At 44.2% G+C, this 17,069-nt stretch overlaps 1 protein-coding gene across 10 annotated transcripts in view; it reads left to right on the forward strand.

The window, feature by feature from the left end:
• Positions 1–17,069, forward strand: part of abi1a (abl-interactor 1a) — a 37,188-nt gene that overhangs the window by 18,113 nt on the left and 2,006 nt on the right. Inside the window, exons 3-11 of one of the 10 annotated variants that reach the window (XM_028432806.1) lie at positions 2,729–2,905; positions 6,809–6,823; positions 7,250–7,353; positions 7,762–7,914; positions 11,059–11,159; positions 11,988–12,128; positions 13,878–14,150; positions 15,800–15,886; positions 16,813–17,001. In XM_028432806.1, coding sequence (XP_028288607.1) covers positions 2,729–2,905; positions 6,809–6,823; positions 7,250–7,353; positions 7,762–7,914; positions 11,059–11,159; positions 11,988–12,128; positions 13,878–14,150; positions 15,800–15,886; positions 16,813–17,001 — 1,240 coding nt within the window. The remainder of the gene's footprint in view (positions 1–2,728; positions 2,906–6,808; positions 6,824–7,249; positions 7,354–7,761; positions 7,915–11,058; positions 11,160–11,987; positions 12,129–13,877; positions 14,151–15,799; positions 15,887–16,812; positions 17,002–17,069) is intronic. The other 9 variants (XM_028432808.1, XM_028432809.1, XM_028432807.1 and 6 more) reach the window with 9 other exon arrangements.

Consider the following 17,069-nt stretch of genomic DNA (forward strand, 5'->3'; position numbering starts at 1 on the left):
CTTTAAATCCTTAAAAGCGTGTAGTTGATGGATAAGCTAAACACCACGGCCAAGACCCTGGGAAAGCTGCCGCAGGCTTCAAACATATGGGTGACGGTGGTTGAGAGCACATGTGAATCATCCACCTTTTCAGTTTGGCAAGATGCATTCAGTCTCTTTCCACCCAGCAGATGGACCATTGCGATCAAGTAAACACCTTTTAGTGCCAGTAGGAAAAGTCAGTGGAGGGAGGAGGCAGGCTGCTAAGTAGCCATTGCTCGGATTGAAACTCCACACTGGGTCAGTCAAAAGGGGTCAAGCCAGAATGCGCTTTTCTACTTCCTGGCTTCTGCATTTTTTTTTGTCAGATCCATTTAATGTTCTTTGGACACCAATCAGAGGATTAGCAGTCTTCTCTCGACAGAGTGCTGTATTTGCTAAAGAAGTAGTTTCACACTGACCCTTCTGTCAACACTTGTGTAATATCATGGCTGTTTTCTGGGTATACAGGAGGAAGGAGATGAATTCACACCGCATCCTTCTCTCACTTCCTTTCTCTTTTGCCAGCTGTGATGACGTTTGTCTACATGCTGTTCTGTGATAAGGGCCAGCCAAGACTAGCTGCCTCCCTAGTTTGGCTCCTGTGGTGCTTCCCATGACGGAGTACATGTTGGAATATCAGGGCTTCAGTGTCACCTCCGTCAAAAAGCCTAAATGCATCACAAAGCACTAAGAAGAAGACGGAATGCTAAAATTAGCCATCCCTGGCTGGTAGTGAGTGGCCTTGTGTCTGGGGGCCCTGTTGTGACCTGACTGTTCACAAGTCCATTTTTTGTCAGCTTCACTGAACCCCATCACTCCCCCCTCGCAAATGACGTTGGCCCAGTTGTTTCCAAAGATGATCACAATATATGACATTTGAAATTTGCACATTATCTCCAAGCTGTCAAGCTATTAGCCCAAATCCTCGGTGGGGCATCTGATACAGTCAAATGAAATATTTGTGTGCACTGGTTTGGGATCACTTTGGATTACAACATTTTTTTTTTTATTACTAGTCTCTTGTGCTTTGGCGTGCTAGCTCAGGTTAGAAAAGATGACTGCAGTCAAGGCTTTGTCATCGTCGCTTAATTCAAACAGACACAACGGAGCATAGGATGTTTCGTCCTTTGTATGGGAAGTCTCTTTGGGAGCAATTATGTATGAGCAACTTTGCCTGTTATGAAATATTGATACTACTTTTTCCTGTAATGTTAAACAATCCACTTTCTTATACCCCTGCGTGTCCTGCAGGAGTCTGCTGTCCTTTACAGACACAGGAGTAGTTTAGTTGTCAGGCAACTCAGGCGCACATATCTCATTAGTGTCTGTGTAAAATTAGATTTGATATTGTCCAGAGATGTCTGCACTGGACTACACAGTACGAGCCAACCAGGACATTGTTGATTTCCTCAGCTCTCGGGAGGAGTGATACTTGAAGGACAGTGGGAGCAGTGCAGAATAAAGAGGCACAGCTCAGTCCAGCTCCAGATCACTGCGGTATGAAAGGAATCCTCTGTTGGCTCTGGTCGCCGAGTCCTTCCACCCCCCCACCCGCTGTGGAAGACCATGGCTTTACTGGTCTGCCCCTCAGCAGACATTGCAGCCTTTCATCTGGCAGCTGCTCCTGATGGGAGGTATTCCCCCGTTGCCTCTTTACGAATTTGTAGTAATTAGGTAACATTTTGTGAAAATAAGATCGGGTTCATGTCCAAATAAAGCACGTACTACATCATAGATTATACTGTGTGTGCACAAATGAAAAGGATGCAGTAGCAAGGATGCTTTAAAATATGAAGGGGAGTGCGAAATTAATCAAACAATGGTGCAATCACCGGAAGCATAAATGATGCATGCCTAGCTAAAGAAAAAGAGAAGAAAGATATCAGTGAAAATATGATTTAAGTACACAGTAGACTTAAATTTACTCCTCTGAAATATGAATGCAGTGTCCCTGAACACCACTTTCAACTGCAGTTAAAGTGACTAAACTGCAGTTCTTTGAATGGCCACTTGAGGGTGGTTCAATCTCCATAGACCTCCATGTTAAGCTGTCAAGTTTTACAGCCAAGTTAAGTAAACATTCACTTGGTGTTAAGGGTTAATTGGTTCAACTTTAGTGGCCTTACCTTATGTTTGTCTCAGTCATGTTGAACACAATCAATATCTCAGGGGTGACTTTTTGCAGAGAACCCAATGTGAAGTGCAGCGTCACCCTGAGTCATATGAATACACTGTGCTACATTTGGGTAAATCAACCAGTTAGGTGGCATCAGGCTTTGCCAAGATTGCGTTGACAGGCGCTCCAACCTGGTTGTGTGTTAAACCTGCTCCATCTCTATACTACCTTTTGCCCAGAGTCCCACTTTTACCTGAATAATTTGCTGAGTCATCCCGCTACATCTGGATTTTAGGCTACTAAACTAATTGCCTTCATAAATTTGTGAAGCCAGAAAACGACCTGACACACACGCTCGGGTCGTTGCTCTTTGCAGGACCCGGTTTGTTCCACAACATTGATCTTATTAGTGAGCGCACAGGCTGCTGTAAAAAAGATTAAGACCCCGGTGATGAAAAGCACAGCCTCATGATTTAATTAAAGCGCCTTAAAGCTGCTGTATGACGAGTTCATTCGATCCCAGGGGGGGGGGGGGTGTGTTTGTTCACCGTGGCAATCGATCACATGCCCTTTTCCTGCTGTCATTCACAGACGGTGGACATCCACAAAGAAAAGGTGGCCAGGCGGGAGATCGGGATCCTGACCACCAACAAGAACACGGCAAGGACCCATAAGATCATAGCGCCGGCCAATATGGAGCGGCCCGTCAGGTACATCAGGAAGCCCATCGACTACACCGTGCTGGATGATGTCGGCCATGGTGTTAAGGTGAGTTTTAGACCTGCTCCTTGAAAAAAATGTTTTTTTCTGCACTCAGTCCATTACTTACTCCACTTTCTTGTTCTATATCTAATTTTCCATCCCTCCCCCCCGCTTCCATGCTCTCTCGCCAGAGGTGTTCCTATCTCCCTCCTCCTCTCTCCCACTTTGACTCTTTTTTTTCCACTCACACTCCGTCTCTTGTGTTTTTCTCTTTCATCTTCAGAAAGCACCCCCCTCACTGACCCTACAGGAATACGCTTCAGTGTGGGTTGGTGGGAACTGGTTGGGGGTGGAGATGAACTGAAAAAAGTGATTACATCATATAGCTTTTAGAAAACGGCTCTATTCTTGGAGTGTTGTGAAAATAGTGATCAGAGACGTTTTTTATAGGCACTTATAGGCCCCCGGCCGGGCTCTTGTTCTGGATTTGAAATTGTCAGGATTAGATTTGTACTGTATTTTAACATCGGTAACGTCTGAGAGGTTGGAAAGAAGCTTTCTGATGTGACAAAATCACTCCGATCACTCTGCCATTAGGGCCCCGTTAAGGGGGTCACTGGGTTGTCCCGATAATGACATCATTTCCTGACGGCTGCAGGCGCTTTTTGTGTTCTCCGTCCTCCCTCTTGAGCGTCCTCTGGGCCATCAATCAGCCAATCAATCTCAACTGTCAGACAGATTGGATTAGAGGCCCACCATTACGTCCCGTAGTGTTACGGGCATTGATAAGACGGGATAAAAGCCATTGTGCCACTCTCAATTTACTGTGCAGGCAACTGCATTGAATCCTTCCGTCAAGTTTAATGGGATGTGAAACGTTTGATTTGAATGTGTTTCCAACCACAAGCACCAGATTTTCACCAGTTATAATGAGTAGTATGTTCCTGAACATGTAGTAAGTGAGAGAAACAATATCATGCTTATGTCTGTACTGTAAATCTGCCAAAAAAAGGATCCGTGCTGCTTAAACCAGTGGTTTTCAAAGTGTCAATTGTAATGATTGATTAAAAGAAATAGTGTTTTGGCATGAATCCTTGCTTCTGGTTGAGGAACAGCAGGCAGCAGTCAATTAATCCCTTGTTTAGTTAACCGTCTCCTGCTTTAATTTCCTGACTCCTGGCTACATTCACTTGAGGTTAGCTCACTGCCTCTTAGCTAAGCTAACAGTTAACAGCCTCCTATGTAAATGAGGTAACTAATCTTCATCTGCCTCTCAGCCTAACAGCCTGTTGTATAGGGAAGCTACGCTGCCTTTCAGCCGTGCTGTCAGCTGCCTCCTAGCCTAGCTACCGCTACACATACTGACCCTAAACATGGCTAACTTAGCTAGCTGATGCCCAGAAAAGGTAATAGAATTTGTTTTTTTGCATAATTGTGCCCTTTGTATAGAGGACCATGGTAAAGTGAATTAAATTTACATACATGCATACACATTTATTTAATGAGCATGGTAAACACATCTGCAGAGCTGTTGTTGAATTGTATGTAGGTATCTGGATCATATCTAAATATGAAAAATACAATTACTCCTTGTTACCAAGGCCAAGAATGGTGATGCATTCTTGTTATGTTATTAATTATGATTAAGGTTTTTTTTTACTTATCCATAGTTGTGTATGTGTTAGGTTAAACAGAGGAATGGCTGAGAATTAGGCTGTAGCTCTTCATGGCTGCTGAGACAGTTTGATGTGTCTATTTAAGGAACATTACGTATTACAGTGGGCCTAATCTCAGCGGATTTTCTCCTTTTAATGTCTTTATAAATGCTGCATTCATTTAGCTGAATGTGAATGAAGGGGAACACACACACACAGACACACATACATTCCCTCAGTGCTACATCACTCACCTCCTCGCATCTATGCACGTCACAGGCCCAAGAACCAATCAATATTCAGCGTCAATACTCCGTATTAATTCATATAGTATTTGGCATCTGTCAGATGTTTAGGCGTGTATGGAATGTCTATAGCCAGAGTTTACTTACTCACTAGGATCAATACTTTAGTGGGGGTTTAAATCATGTCGATTGGTTCCAGTTTGCTGTGAAGCTCTGCGTCCGCAGGTTTGCTCTGGCCTTTCACATTAAACACCTTCTGATCACATGACCTGATGTAGGGGAATTTATCTGCTAAATAATCCCAACACAGCAGCTTCATATTAGTAATCACTGGCAGCAGCAGACAGATCAGGGCGTTCCTGCATCTCGAGGCGTCCTGACAGAGACGCCATGCGTTTTAGTATTAACACCAAAGATGAGATTTATTCCTCCAGTCAGCTGATGCGTAATCTAGTCAGCGGGGGCTTTCAGGAATCCAGACATGACGATGTCAGGTGTTTGAAGTTAAATTTGATATTCTGTGTGTCAGATTACTAAAGGGGTAGTCCAGATTATTTGTAGTCAAATGGCAAAGAAGTCCAACACATTCCTCTCAGAAACCAAAGAACAGGGCTGAGAAATTAACCCTGTGAGGAAGTGTGTGAAGCTGCAGTTCCACCCTCTGCCTCTGGGGGCTGCCTTTAAAATTACAATCATAGACTTTCTTGCTAAAATCCCAACAAACATTTGAATTGTTGTGGTGTGAAGAGAAATGGAGGCTGAAATGTATTGTCGATGCCTTCACTGACCTCAGTAACTGTTCCTCTCCATCATGTCTGCAGTTCTGTTGATTATTTCCCCTCAGTTTAACATGGTAAGCACTTTTTAAAGGTGATAATGACCTTAATCTGAACCTGTCTGTCCATTTTTCATCTCTGCAGCCTGCTGTGTACAGTAGAGCACAAAGGCAGTGTTTGCCACTAAGATAAGGCACAGCAATAGCTGGCCTTGGCATTTCCAGTGTGACCTACATTGTAAATTGAATCTCATCTAAACGCTGATAACCCAGAGACAGTGAAATGTGGACGTGAAATGAACCACTCCCAGCTTATAAAGATCTCTTCATAATGACCTATGGCCTGAATTTCCTTCTGGTCTTTCTCCTGTGATGCTGCAATGCTTTTTTTTTTCCTGCAAAAGCCACTGGGGAAGATGCATTATAGATGAGCCACTTGACTCTGTAGCTGTCAAACTGCAGATCAACCCTGCTGCTATGTTGCCTATGTATTCTCTGAGACTAGACAGCCTTTTTATTGCAGCCAGACATTTTTATGACATAAAAAGGTATATTTTGTGTCTAAGGTGATTTAATAGAATGATCTGAGATCTCTTTGCGGTGTGACTCTGCCACTGGGTGTGGTGCTGTAGGTCTAAGTTAACCCTGTTAACCCTTTGTGGGCATTTTTCTATTGTTACTGTGGCTCACTGTTCACTGCAGCATCCCACACCTCTGTGGAAACAACACAATTGAAGCTAAAAAAAAAAAAAAGACAAAGATACATTTATTTAACAAGAAATAAAACAGATACAACACTTTGACCACAGGTCTTACCAATCTAAGAAAAACATGAGAGCTTCATATAATTTTAGATATGTGCACCTTTACAGCCTCTACAGGGCAGGTTTCACTTCACACATCAAATGTAGAAAGCCAGCACATCATCCAAAAAAAAGAGTTTTTTGATGTGGCTGCTGTTTGCAATAGTCTATTGTTGTCAAGTGCAGAATATTTTGTTTGTTACACAATCAGAAGAATGCTTTACTTTATTTATGCTGCATTTTCTAAAAGATGCTTACGATGCATTCAAGGGCTTTTGGAAAGTAACACGTCAGATGAAATTGTGCATTTCACACTGTAGCGTTGTTCCTCTGGTAGCATGACTTGCAGTAGTTCATTCCCTCTGTGTAACTAGAGCCATTTTTCTCACTAGTACTTTGACTCCTATTGCTCTGTTCAGATGCGGCCGTTTTGACATGCCCTCTTTCTGTCTCTCTCTCTCTCTCTCTCTCCTGCAATCGCCCACGTTAAGTGGCTAAAAGCAAAGGTAAGTCACATGTCACATGACCCATTTTGCTACAATACAATATTGATAGATTTGTTCACATGTGATTATTGTTGTCGTCTCCCCATTAACTGACCTGTAGTCCCGTAGAAAAGAACGTACAGCCCGAGGCTTTGTCACACCCTTCCCTGTCCTTTTACCCGTCGTGTCGTCATTTAATTTTTAACGTGTGTCCCTAAATGTTTTGTTGATCACTTACAGGCTTCCTAGACAACTTGTGTATATCTCACATAACAACAAAATTACAAGCCTAAACAGACAAGCTGGGGTGGTATTATTATGTGACCTCTGCTGTGGAGTTGTCATCTAGGCAGCCTGTAATGTTAGATTCTTGTCACACAAGTGGTAATTCTCCACTGGGACTATAAATTAAGAATCCTTTTTTTTTCTCTCTCTCTCTAAACACAGCAACATGGAAACAATCAGTCAATCAGAGGAGGAACACTATCGAGGACCAATCCGCCAACGCAGAAGCCGCCCAGCCCTCCGATGTCAGGGCGCGGCACGCTCGGGTAAGATTTCCATTTCAGCCACCATGAAGGAACGACTGATCCTTTAATTCTCACACACCAACACCAACACTGAGAGGAATGTTGCATTTTTTTTCTTTGTTTTGTTTATTATGATAATTGTGAAGGTGAAGAGTGGCACAACAAAAACACAATGAACTTGTTTCTCTTTTTAAATCATGACAGGATGCAGGAAAAAGGCAACTTTTTAACTATTAGTGTGAGTCAGGAGTCCTGCCCTGCAGCAGTCATCAGCACTGACCAGATTTAGTCACATTCAGCTGTGATCCAGCTGGGCAAACGTGATAGGATTTACAGCGCTCCGCTGAGCACCTCTGATAGGAGGATTGAAACCGAATTATGATCATTCTCTTATCTTTGATTTATCACTATTTGCTGCTTCTGCTACAGACGCAACACGCCCTACAAGACCCTGGAGCCGGTGAAGCCGCCCACGGTGCCCAACGACTATATGACCAGCCCCGCCCGACTGGGCAGCCAGCACGGGCAGCAGCACAGCCCAGGACGCACGGCGTCGCTCAACCAGAGGCAACGCACACACAGGTAGAGGCAGGAGCTTTCTATCAGCATGCCACATGGCTGAGATGCATACCTGATTCTCTGTGGTCTGTTATTTCCTGAAGAAGCAACCGTTGCTAGGTAGAACAGAATGTTGCTATGGGGAGAACCATGCCCAGTAAATTGCATTTTAAATCAATATATCAGTTAAAATAGGTGATTTCAACTATTTAATAAACACCTTCATGGTCATGATCACCTTTATAGGGTTAAAATGACTCCTGGAACAGATTTATGGATGCTATCTGTAGGAATGTGCAGATAAAAAGTAAAGTCTTCACTGGTAATCAACAATCAAAGCTGTAATGGAGAGTGTATGAGCCATTATTGGACTCATAGAAACAGAATAAGTGTTCCAGCTACACCTCTAAGTACACAGTAGAAGTTCTGATAACGTGTGAAAAGCATCTCTCCAAAAGCGTTGCCCCCCCACATGTCAGATAGGTCTAATCTCTCCGTTTAGTTCAGCAGCTTAGAGCACTTTCACACCTCTTCCTGTCCTATGCTTACACTAAATCCCACGGTTGTCTGACAAGGCTTGGAGGGCTTCTCACCACGGCCTGAATCACTCTGATATTAATATCTGTAAAAGCCTCTGAAAAAAAAAAAAAAAAGTCAGCTGCAGCACGGAAACCCTTGAACACCGCTCTCAAGGATCGTTCCCCTGAAATTTCCGTGCAGAAAGCGGGAGGTGCTTTCATCAAATTTGAGTTATGAGTGAGTTGAAGTGGCCTCATTAGCTAAAAAGCCTGTAATGCTGACTGCGACGCTCATAAATATTACAAAACTTTTTGCGTTTTTTCCTCCTCTGGCCTAACTTTCGTTCTTGCACATTTGTTTGTGAACACCAACAACAAAACAGGACTTGTGTCTTTTCAGCAGCACAGTAACTGATCTGTGGGCTAAAGCCGCCCTAATGACCCTGTAACAAACTAATGCTGTCCTCACAGTCAGACCCTCCTGACTTCAAATAATAATGCTGTGGAATCACTATCTGATTATGCTGGCTCGGAGTTGGCTGTGCTTATTCAGCCCATCAGTCTCTGTCATCTTCAGCTAAGGACTGGCTTCAACATGTGTGTGCTCCTGCTGCATGTTGTCTAACATCATTGTATGGGAATGATTATGATGTCTCCTGCTCCAACACAGTTACAATAAGGCACACAAACTGAATTGTATGCACCAAAATCCATTCAAGTTCTAAGTCTGTGGTGACATTCCTGCCTTGGTGTGGTTGGCTTGAGCCATAAGGAGTATGGTGGAGATGAAGTATTCTGAAGCTCCACATAAAAAAGGAAGGGTGCTCTATAGCAAGGCCAAGCCACAGCTATGCTAATCTAGCTTCCTTGCTAGCGTTGTTCTCTCTCTCAGTTTATTCAATTTACCGACACAAAGATGTGAACTGGATATTGATTAAAATGGTTTGATCACTCTCAGTCACCATTTTTGGACAAAGCTAGATTAGCTTAGCCACAGACAGTCCCAAATCAGAAGCGTGTTCATCTGTAGGCGTACATCAAATGAGCTTCAACAGTGTTCAACAGTGTAATTACTCTCACTGCCAGAAGGGGGAGACAAACATTCTGTGTTGTATCTTTAAACTTGTAAAAAGCATTTGGGGAATTATTTCAATGTTTGAGATAAAAATACTAATACAAGTGATTACATGTGCTTCGGATGCACATCTGAAACATGAACAATATTTTTCAGTGACAGAGCTTTCCATATTTGTCTCTCATGCTGTGGGCCACAGTCTATTTTTTTAAAGTTATGTCATGCCACAACGCCTAAGCACACAGCTGTATAGGACGTACTGTTTTTACTTGGTGTTCATGGTCACAGAGAATGCTTTTCTGTCATGGGCTCCAGGGACTTTTGTCAGCTGTGTGCAAAGCCTGGCTGTCACAGCCGGCTGCTTTATAAACATTTCCCTGTATTAAGTAGGGGCTGAATGATCGAGGCAGGAAAGAAGAAGGTGGAGCAGCAGGAATGGAGCCGAGTGCTTTTTATTTCACAGCCTTTTGAAACAAAGACTTGAGGATGGAGAAAGCAAAAGCCGGGAAAGAGATAAACGGGTTAGAGAAGGAACGGGTAACTTATAGAAGGATTAGAATGGATAAATCCCAAACATGCAGATGGGGGTTTGAAGTACGGCGTTCACTTCAAAAGAAGGATGACATGATATTGTTTAGCCTTTATCCCCACAGACATTTTTCGCCCCCAGTGCCACTGTCATCCTTCAGAGGGGTAGCCCCTGCTGTTTGTGCCTGGAAAAGCCCCCAGGGCTTGACTGACATAGATCAGAGAGGAGGAGAGAGAGAGAGAGAGAGAGAGAGAGGGAGGGATGATGGGAAAAGGGGATAAAGAGAATGTGAGGGGGCGGTGGGGTTGGCGAGCACAGGGTTCAGTGGGATGGAAGGAATCAGAGGAGTTGTGGGGGAGGCGGGGGTGGGGAGCACGGGGAATCACTTTACAGATGATGAAGAGATGAGAGAAAGAGGTCGAGGGCTGGTTAGGGGGAGAGAGGTGGGGATCAGTGGAAATGTGGGGATGAAAGGAAAGAGGTGGGAAAAAGGCAAAGGGTCGGAGAAAAGAGGATCAAGACCAAACGGCGCAGGAGAGAGTGAAAGTGAGGGGGGGTAGTTGGACAGGCCATTGATCTACAAGCACCCGGGGTCAAACTCAGGGTGAAGCAGCCCTATACAGGCCACTGCGGGGCTGAAACACATACAGCACTCACATGTCTATACTGTGTAACCGGATACATACTACTGCAGAAAATGTTATTTGCTAATAGTATGGCAACATTTTTGAGTTAATAATAACAATTTACCATCAGATACACTTCCACTTTTCACTGTGGGCCAAATGAAAGCCTTAGTGATTATGATCCACAGCGTCCGCCTCACTTGGGCGTCACCCTGAAGCTCAGTCCTAACAGGAATCAATGATTACTGATTTAAAGACAATGTAAATGTGAAGTCTGCAGTGCTATAGATCTAAGTAGGACAAAAGCCCAGATGCAGTGGAGTGTCTGCATCTGCAGCGTTACCTGTTGTGCAGTCTGAGCAGGTTGCCCTGAATAAAGCCACGTCCTCGTTCTCTTTTGTCTCTCTCCTCCTCCCTCAGTGGAAGCAGCGGGGGCAGCAGCAGCAGAGAGAACAGCGGCAGCAGCGGAATCGGCATGCCCATCGCTGTGCCTACACCCTCCATCCCCAACTCTGGACCAGGTGAGCTCCGCTGCTAGAAGGGGGGGCAGCTTTTACAGGGCAGAGTCAGGTTTTTGGCCTCACAGACTGCTAACCCACTTAGAGTTAATATTCTGAATTCCTTTTCAAATCTGTGGGCAAGCTGTAGAATCCCTCATATCAGTGAGGGAAGCCATCTTTAAACAATGACTGACTAATGAGATACAGATGTATGCTGTTTGCACAGTGTGCATACATGTGAGTCCCACTAGATGACTTTTGCACATAGATCAAACAGCAAACAGTGACGGGTATTATAGCAATCTGGAGCTACAAATCAGTTAATATAAACCTATATTGGACGAGGTGTTAATATTCTGTAACGTGCTATTTGCAGATAGTGAGGCTATGCTACACAAAGCCTATGTTTACCAGACAGGGATTATGAAGGCCCATTGTGTTCTAAGCACAGCTGATTCTCTATCCCACTGTGTAAATAGGCCAAGCTGCGTGAGGCCTGCTGCTTTACAGTTAAACAGTATAAGACCCACATAACGGCATACATAAGCTACACGTAGCTGTTTCATTAACCATGCTACTGTGTTTCAGTGTTTTATTTGGGAATGATTTGAGCTGAGGAAAAAAAATGGTTTTCAGTAGCAGCTGTTTTACCTCAGCACCAGCACAGGCTCTGGCTGGAAGCTGGTCGCCATGGAAACACTCGATTCATACCACAAAGAAGTGTGTGTCCAAGTATCTCGACAAAGTCGAAGTGCTCCTCCAGGGCCCGTAAAGGATTCTCAAGCAAATTACTTTGATGTTATGTTATAGGAGTGGATGTGCAATAGTTAATGTGACTACTCCTTTCAGTCACACCATTGTCCGCTCCTCCTGGAGCCCCCCCGCCTCCCCCACCCCCTCCTCCTCCTCCTGGTATGCCTCCACCTGCTCCTCCCGCGGCCGGGTTCGCCCCACCAGCACCGCCGCCTCCGCCACCACTGGCACCCATAGGTGAGACTCCTCCGAGGCTTCTGTCGCCTCCGCTGGCTGGACGGCGGATCATCGCTACGACTGTTATGACCTGCTCACGGCAAAGACGCACAAATAAGGGAGCTGTGGGTGTCTGTCTGTGCACACTGCAAGCAGAGTCTTGCATTGTTCTTTTTAAGCAAGCTACTATCGATTTAGTACAGAACAGATCTAGCAGTGTAAGCAGCCGCACTCTTAACTTTATTTGAAATTTATCCTCAGTTATCTTTCAAAGGAAATTTAATTTGGCTGTTGACGACTTTTGGCCGTGGCCGATTTTTCCCGGCCAGTGAACTTGTTGACCTGAACTCATGGCCACTGGTTGTTTTGCTGCGTATTCGCTTGCAGTGTGTGCAGACATTAGCTTTAAAAGCATTGGGTTTTTAATCTACTTCTTCGGTGGTGGTGGTGGTGTTGGTGGTGGCAGCGGCACTTCCTTATTTTTCAGTGATCTTTACTGGCTACAAAAGAGGTCACGTCACACAGAGCCTGTCTAATTACTGCCAGATGAATCTCTAAAATTCTTGATTTATACTGCATGACATCTAAAGATTCAGAGTGAGATCCCCTCCATGACTGAGACTTCTCCACAGGTACAGTATGCTTCACTGTGTTACAGTGCGTTTGATTCCCGTCACAGAGCAGTGACTGCCTCAGGTAACCTTTCCACACTGTGCTGTTGTGTCTGCATCATGGTTTCACTTGGTTATAACAGAGGTGATTCAGACAGCAACAGTGATTTTCTGTAACTCTCACCTGCATTACTAAGGTCTTGAATATTATGAAGTGTTTGAATATTATGAAGTGTTTTAATGGTGTAGCCAGACTAAATCAGCTGGGGTGTCAGGATGGTCTCAGGTAAGTAGTAAAACAGTGAGTTTCCATTCAGAGACCATCTAAAATCGCATCATGTGATTTCAAGGTAATTGCCTCTAAAACGTTCGAATAACCATTTGCAAATATCCAGCATTGCCTGATGCAGCTTTAATTTACTCTGTGTATTGACTCTGAATCTCTGCTGAGTTTGATGAATGGTTGCAGCTCTGCAGGCCTGAAAAGCATCCAGCTGTTTGATTAGTTATCAGCCTCTGTGCGCAGCTAGCGGCAGCGGCTGCTCATATCTCATCCTCTCTGGTGATCTTCGATGAGTTCTCCAGCCGGGTGATGTTTGCACTTTGTCCTCAGAACATCAGAGCGCCCTTCCAGCTATAATTACATCAGGCGGTGACAGTGTGGAGAAGTTTGTTTGTGTTCCTCAGGATTTTTACTTCCTCTGGTTCCACCCATTCCTATCTGAGAGCGCGGTCTCCAGGGAAACCGTATATTATCTACAAATGCAAACAGGAAATGCTCGAGCAGAACAAAACCATTAACCCCCTCCTCTCCCTCCGTGTTGTTGTGTTTCACACACGTCTGCAAGCTTCAAATATTAGAGTGCTGTTGTTGCTCCTGTCCTCACCAAATCTACCCCCTCATTTTTCTTTTGCTGCTTTGTGAGTGAAAGGTTTACCTGTATGGGATCTTGGTGTTTGTCCATGTGACGGCATCATTTAGCAGTGTATGTTGCTTTACCTCACTTCGCCTTGCTTCCTCTGACTGGTTACTTTTGGGGCTCTGATCAGTAATTAACGCTCCTTTGTCAAGGTGTTGATGATTCATGTTGTGGTTGCTTTTTCTCCTCTTCCTCTTCTTCTTTCTTCCCTCCTTCCATCTCTCTTTGGGTGATTCTAGCTGTGGCCCCTGGGCCTGGTCTGGGCCCTGCTCCAATGTCCCAGTTTGGAACCATCTCGCGGCAGATTTCGCGGCACAACCCCTCCAACTCCTCTATCTCTATGGTTTCGGCCACGGGCACCTACCGCCGGGCGCCGTCGGTCACTTCGCAGTTCTCCTTGCAGCAGCAGCAACAACTACAGCAGCAGCAGCAGCAGCAACAACAGCAGCAGCAGCAGCAACAGCAGCAGCCTCACATTAATGGGGGCACTCCTGGCTATGGCCAGAACTCAAGTAAGGCCTTTCTGTCTCCAGCTTTATAGACGCTGACCTGTCACCGAAGCACAAAACCTCACATTCTTCCAAAACTGGGCACAGTCACAAAACTAAAGGAGGCTAACATTTGTAGCCAAATAGTGAGTCAATGCTTTCTGAAGGGCAGGCTGGCATTCTTGTAACAAAAAATATTGAATTTTTCTTCAACTCTGAAAGTGCAGATTCAGGCTTTTTTGAATCTGTGGGATGTCTTTAGTATTGATGCAGAGTGCCTCATCCTTGGACTCAGGCACAGCAGACGGTCAATGCCTGCTAACAACATGAAGACACATTTTGGCTTCATTTAAGAAGATATTAGCATTAAATAATCCTGTTAGTATAACTATAATAACATAACATTAGATAGTAATTAAAAAGTTATTAAGTGATTTTAGCATGCTATTTAGCCACAAATATAACCGTTTATCTAGATTTTTTTAGAGACCATGTAGTTTCATGTCTTTTCTCAATCCAACATTAAGTGAAAGATGATGTGTAGATACAGTTGTTGCTAATGTGTTTAAAAAAAAAACGTTAAGTGTTCAATAAATCCAATTATTACCCATAAGGTGATCTGCTTGAGGAAACAAGCAATCTGTGCTCGCTGCAAGATGCCCTTCAGTTATGCAAGACTATTAGCAAACCACGGCCGGCTGGTTCTCCCCTTCACCCTTCACTCTAATGTCAGCTTCCTGTAGAATCATTTGGAGACAATACAGCCCAGATTTGTAGACTCCATATTTGTTTAAGATGCTGCTGTTCCGCTGAGAGAAAGAATAGCTCTGTGCTCAAGGCTTGTTGTGCATTTACATCAACTTGATTCTAGTTTCTAAGTTTCTTTGCTTGTGGTGAAGTGGATCGACTCTTTTTCTGCTGTTTATAACATAAAAATATTAGTTAATCACTGACTTGTTTACTCATCATCAACACAGCACAGCACACTGATGAAAATGTCAGTAGTTTCAGAGCTCTATTTAACAGAAACTAGAGAAAACCCTCATTGTTTCAGGTCACTTTTCTGTGGAAGATTTTTATAACTACTGCTTTGAGACAGCAGGAGGAAGCAGTCAGGTGGCCTCTGACCTGTCCATTCTTAAAATAGATCAGACCACAGTGCAGTGTTTCCTGTTACCCACATCATAAGATAACCAGTTACAGACCCCAGCTGTATGATCATCAGCCTACAGGTGCATGTGCTGGGATTCAATTAACAGTCTACTGGCAGTGGTTTTTTTTTTGCCTGTGATGCTGCTCAGGCAAACAGTGCCCCCTTCTGGCTCCTGGGAGCACTGATTATTTTTTTATTTGTAAAGAGTGGGAACAGTCTTGATTCACAGAAATCAAACATAATCCCAGCTGATCCTCAGATACCCTGTGAAATCTCATCACAGTTACAGACAGTCAGTGAACTTTTCAACCTCTGTGGAAAAGCTGCAGTTGATTGAAGGGGGCGACACCACACACACACACACATTTCTGCCCTGTGTCACAGTTCTTGCAGTGTTACTCTGTGTTACTGTTGTGTTTGCTTGGTGTTCGGCTTCTGGTGTCACTAGTGACTGACAGGCTTTTTCTCTCTCTGTCTTCTCTCTCTCTCTCCGTCGCTCACCTTCTCTGCCTGCTTTCAGTGTCTATCGCTCCTCCTCCTCCCCCCATGCCCCAGCTGACTCCACAGATACCTCTGACTGGCTTTGTGGCCAGGATGCAGGAGAGCAGTAAGTGAAGAGGCTATAAGACATACAGTTCCCCGTCTGTACCGAACATCCAGGACACCCAGCATGCATTGTGCTTGTTCATTCATCTGTTTAGAACCGTTTCTGCTCCTTTTCACAAAACTCTTCGTTCATGTAACTAATTTGCAACTATTTTTTTTCTGAGATACATTCATGTTTGCACATTTTGTAGTTGGGAGTATAACGCACACGTCTTTTGTGCTTTAAAGTAATTTGCTGCCTTGCAGCAGTTGGAGTACGGAGTGTATTTGTAGCACTGCAGGGGGTGAGCTGAGGTGAATGTTAATATATGTAGGAGGAAACAAATGTGCCACAGGTCACCACCACAGAGCAGGGCTCTCTGCTGCCCCCTGCTGGTACAAAGCCACCAGGGCATTTTAATGTGATGCGAAATTATAGTGAAACTTTTTATAGGTCTTTACTCCTTAGTGTGGATGCTTTCTACGGAGGACCATCTTCATCTAATGGAGATGGGGTGTGACTTACAGTCACAAGTGAGAATCAGTCAAGTGAGAATTATAAAATGATTGGTAGTAGAAGAAAATGAATTTATAATTAATAAATTAAATTTTAAAATAAGTTATATAAGAATAAACCAATATAGGATGTAACAATAATCTTTTTTTTTTATTATTTTGGCGGGTTTGATCCTCCGTGGCTTACAAACCTCTAACCTTCTCAGTGACAGGACTCTGCTTGTACTATTCACAGTATGAGTGGCTCATTATTTGTTTTCCATAGATGCATGCCTGAATAGATGTCAAAGCCACAACATGAGTACAAACATTAACAGATTTCAACCTCTGCATGTCACAGCATGTTCACATAAAGTCCTGCATGTTGCCGCCCTCTCCTCCTCCGGGCTCATGTTGACTAGTAATTTCTGACCTTATACCTCTGTTCAACAGTTGCTGATACTCCGACTCCACCTCCGCCTCCTCCTCCGGATGACATACCCATGTTTGACGACTCTCCCCCACCTCCTCCGCCTCCTCCGGTGGACTACGAGGAGGAGGAGGACGCTGCTGTAGTACACTACAACGACCCATACGCCGATGGAGACCCGCAGTGGGCCCCCAAGAACTACGTTGAGAAAGGTTGGTGCAGAGTCACCCAGCCGAGAATTTGTGTGTGTTAATTAGACGCTAATATGATCTTTGCATTC

This window comes from Parambassis ranga, chromosome 20 (assembly GCF_900634625.1).
Source record: "Parambassis ranga chromosome 20, fParRan2.1, whole genome shotgun sequence".
Taxonomy (NCBI): Eukaryota; Metazoa; Chordata; class Actinopteri; family Ambassidae; genus Parambassis; species Parambassis ranga.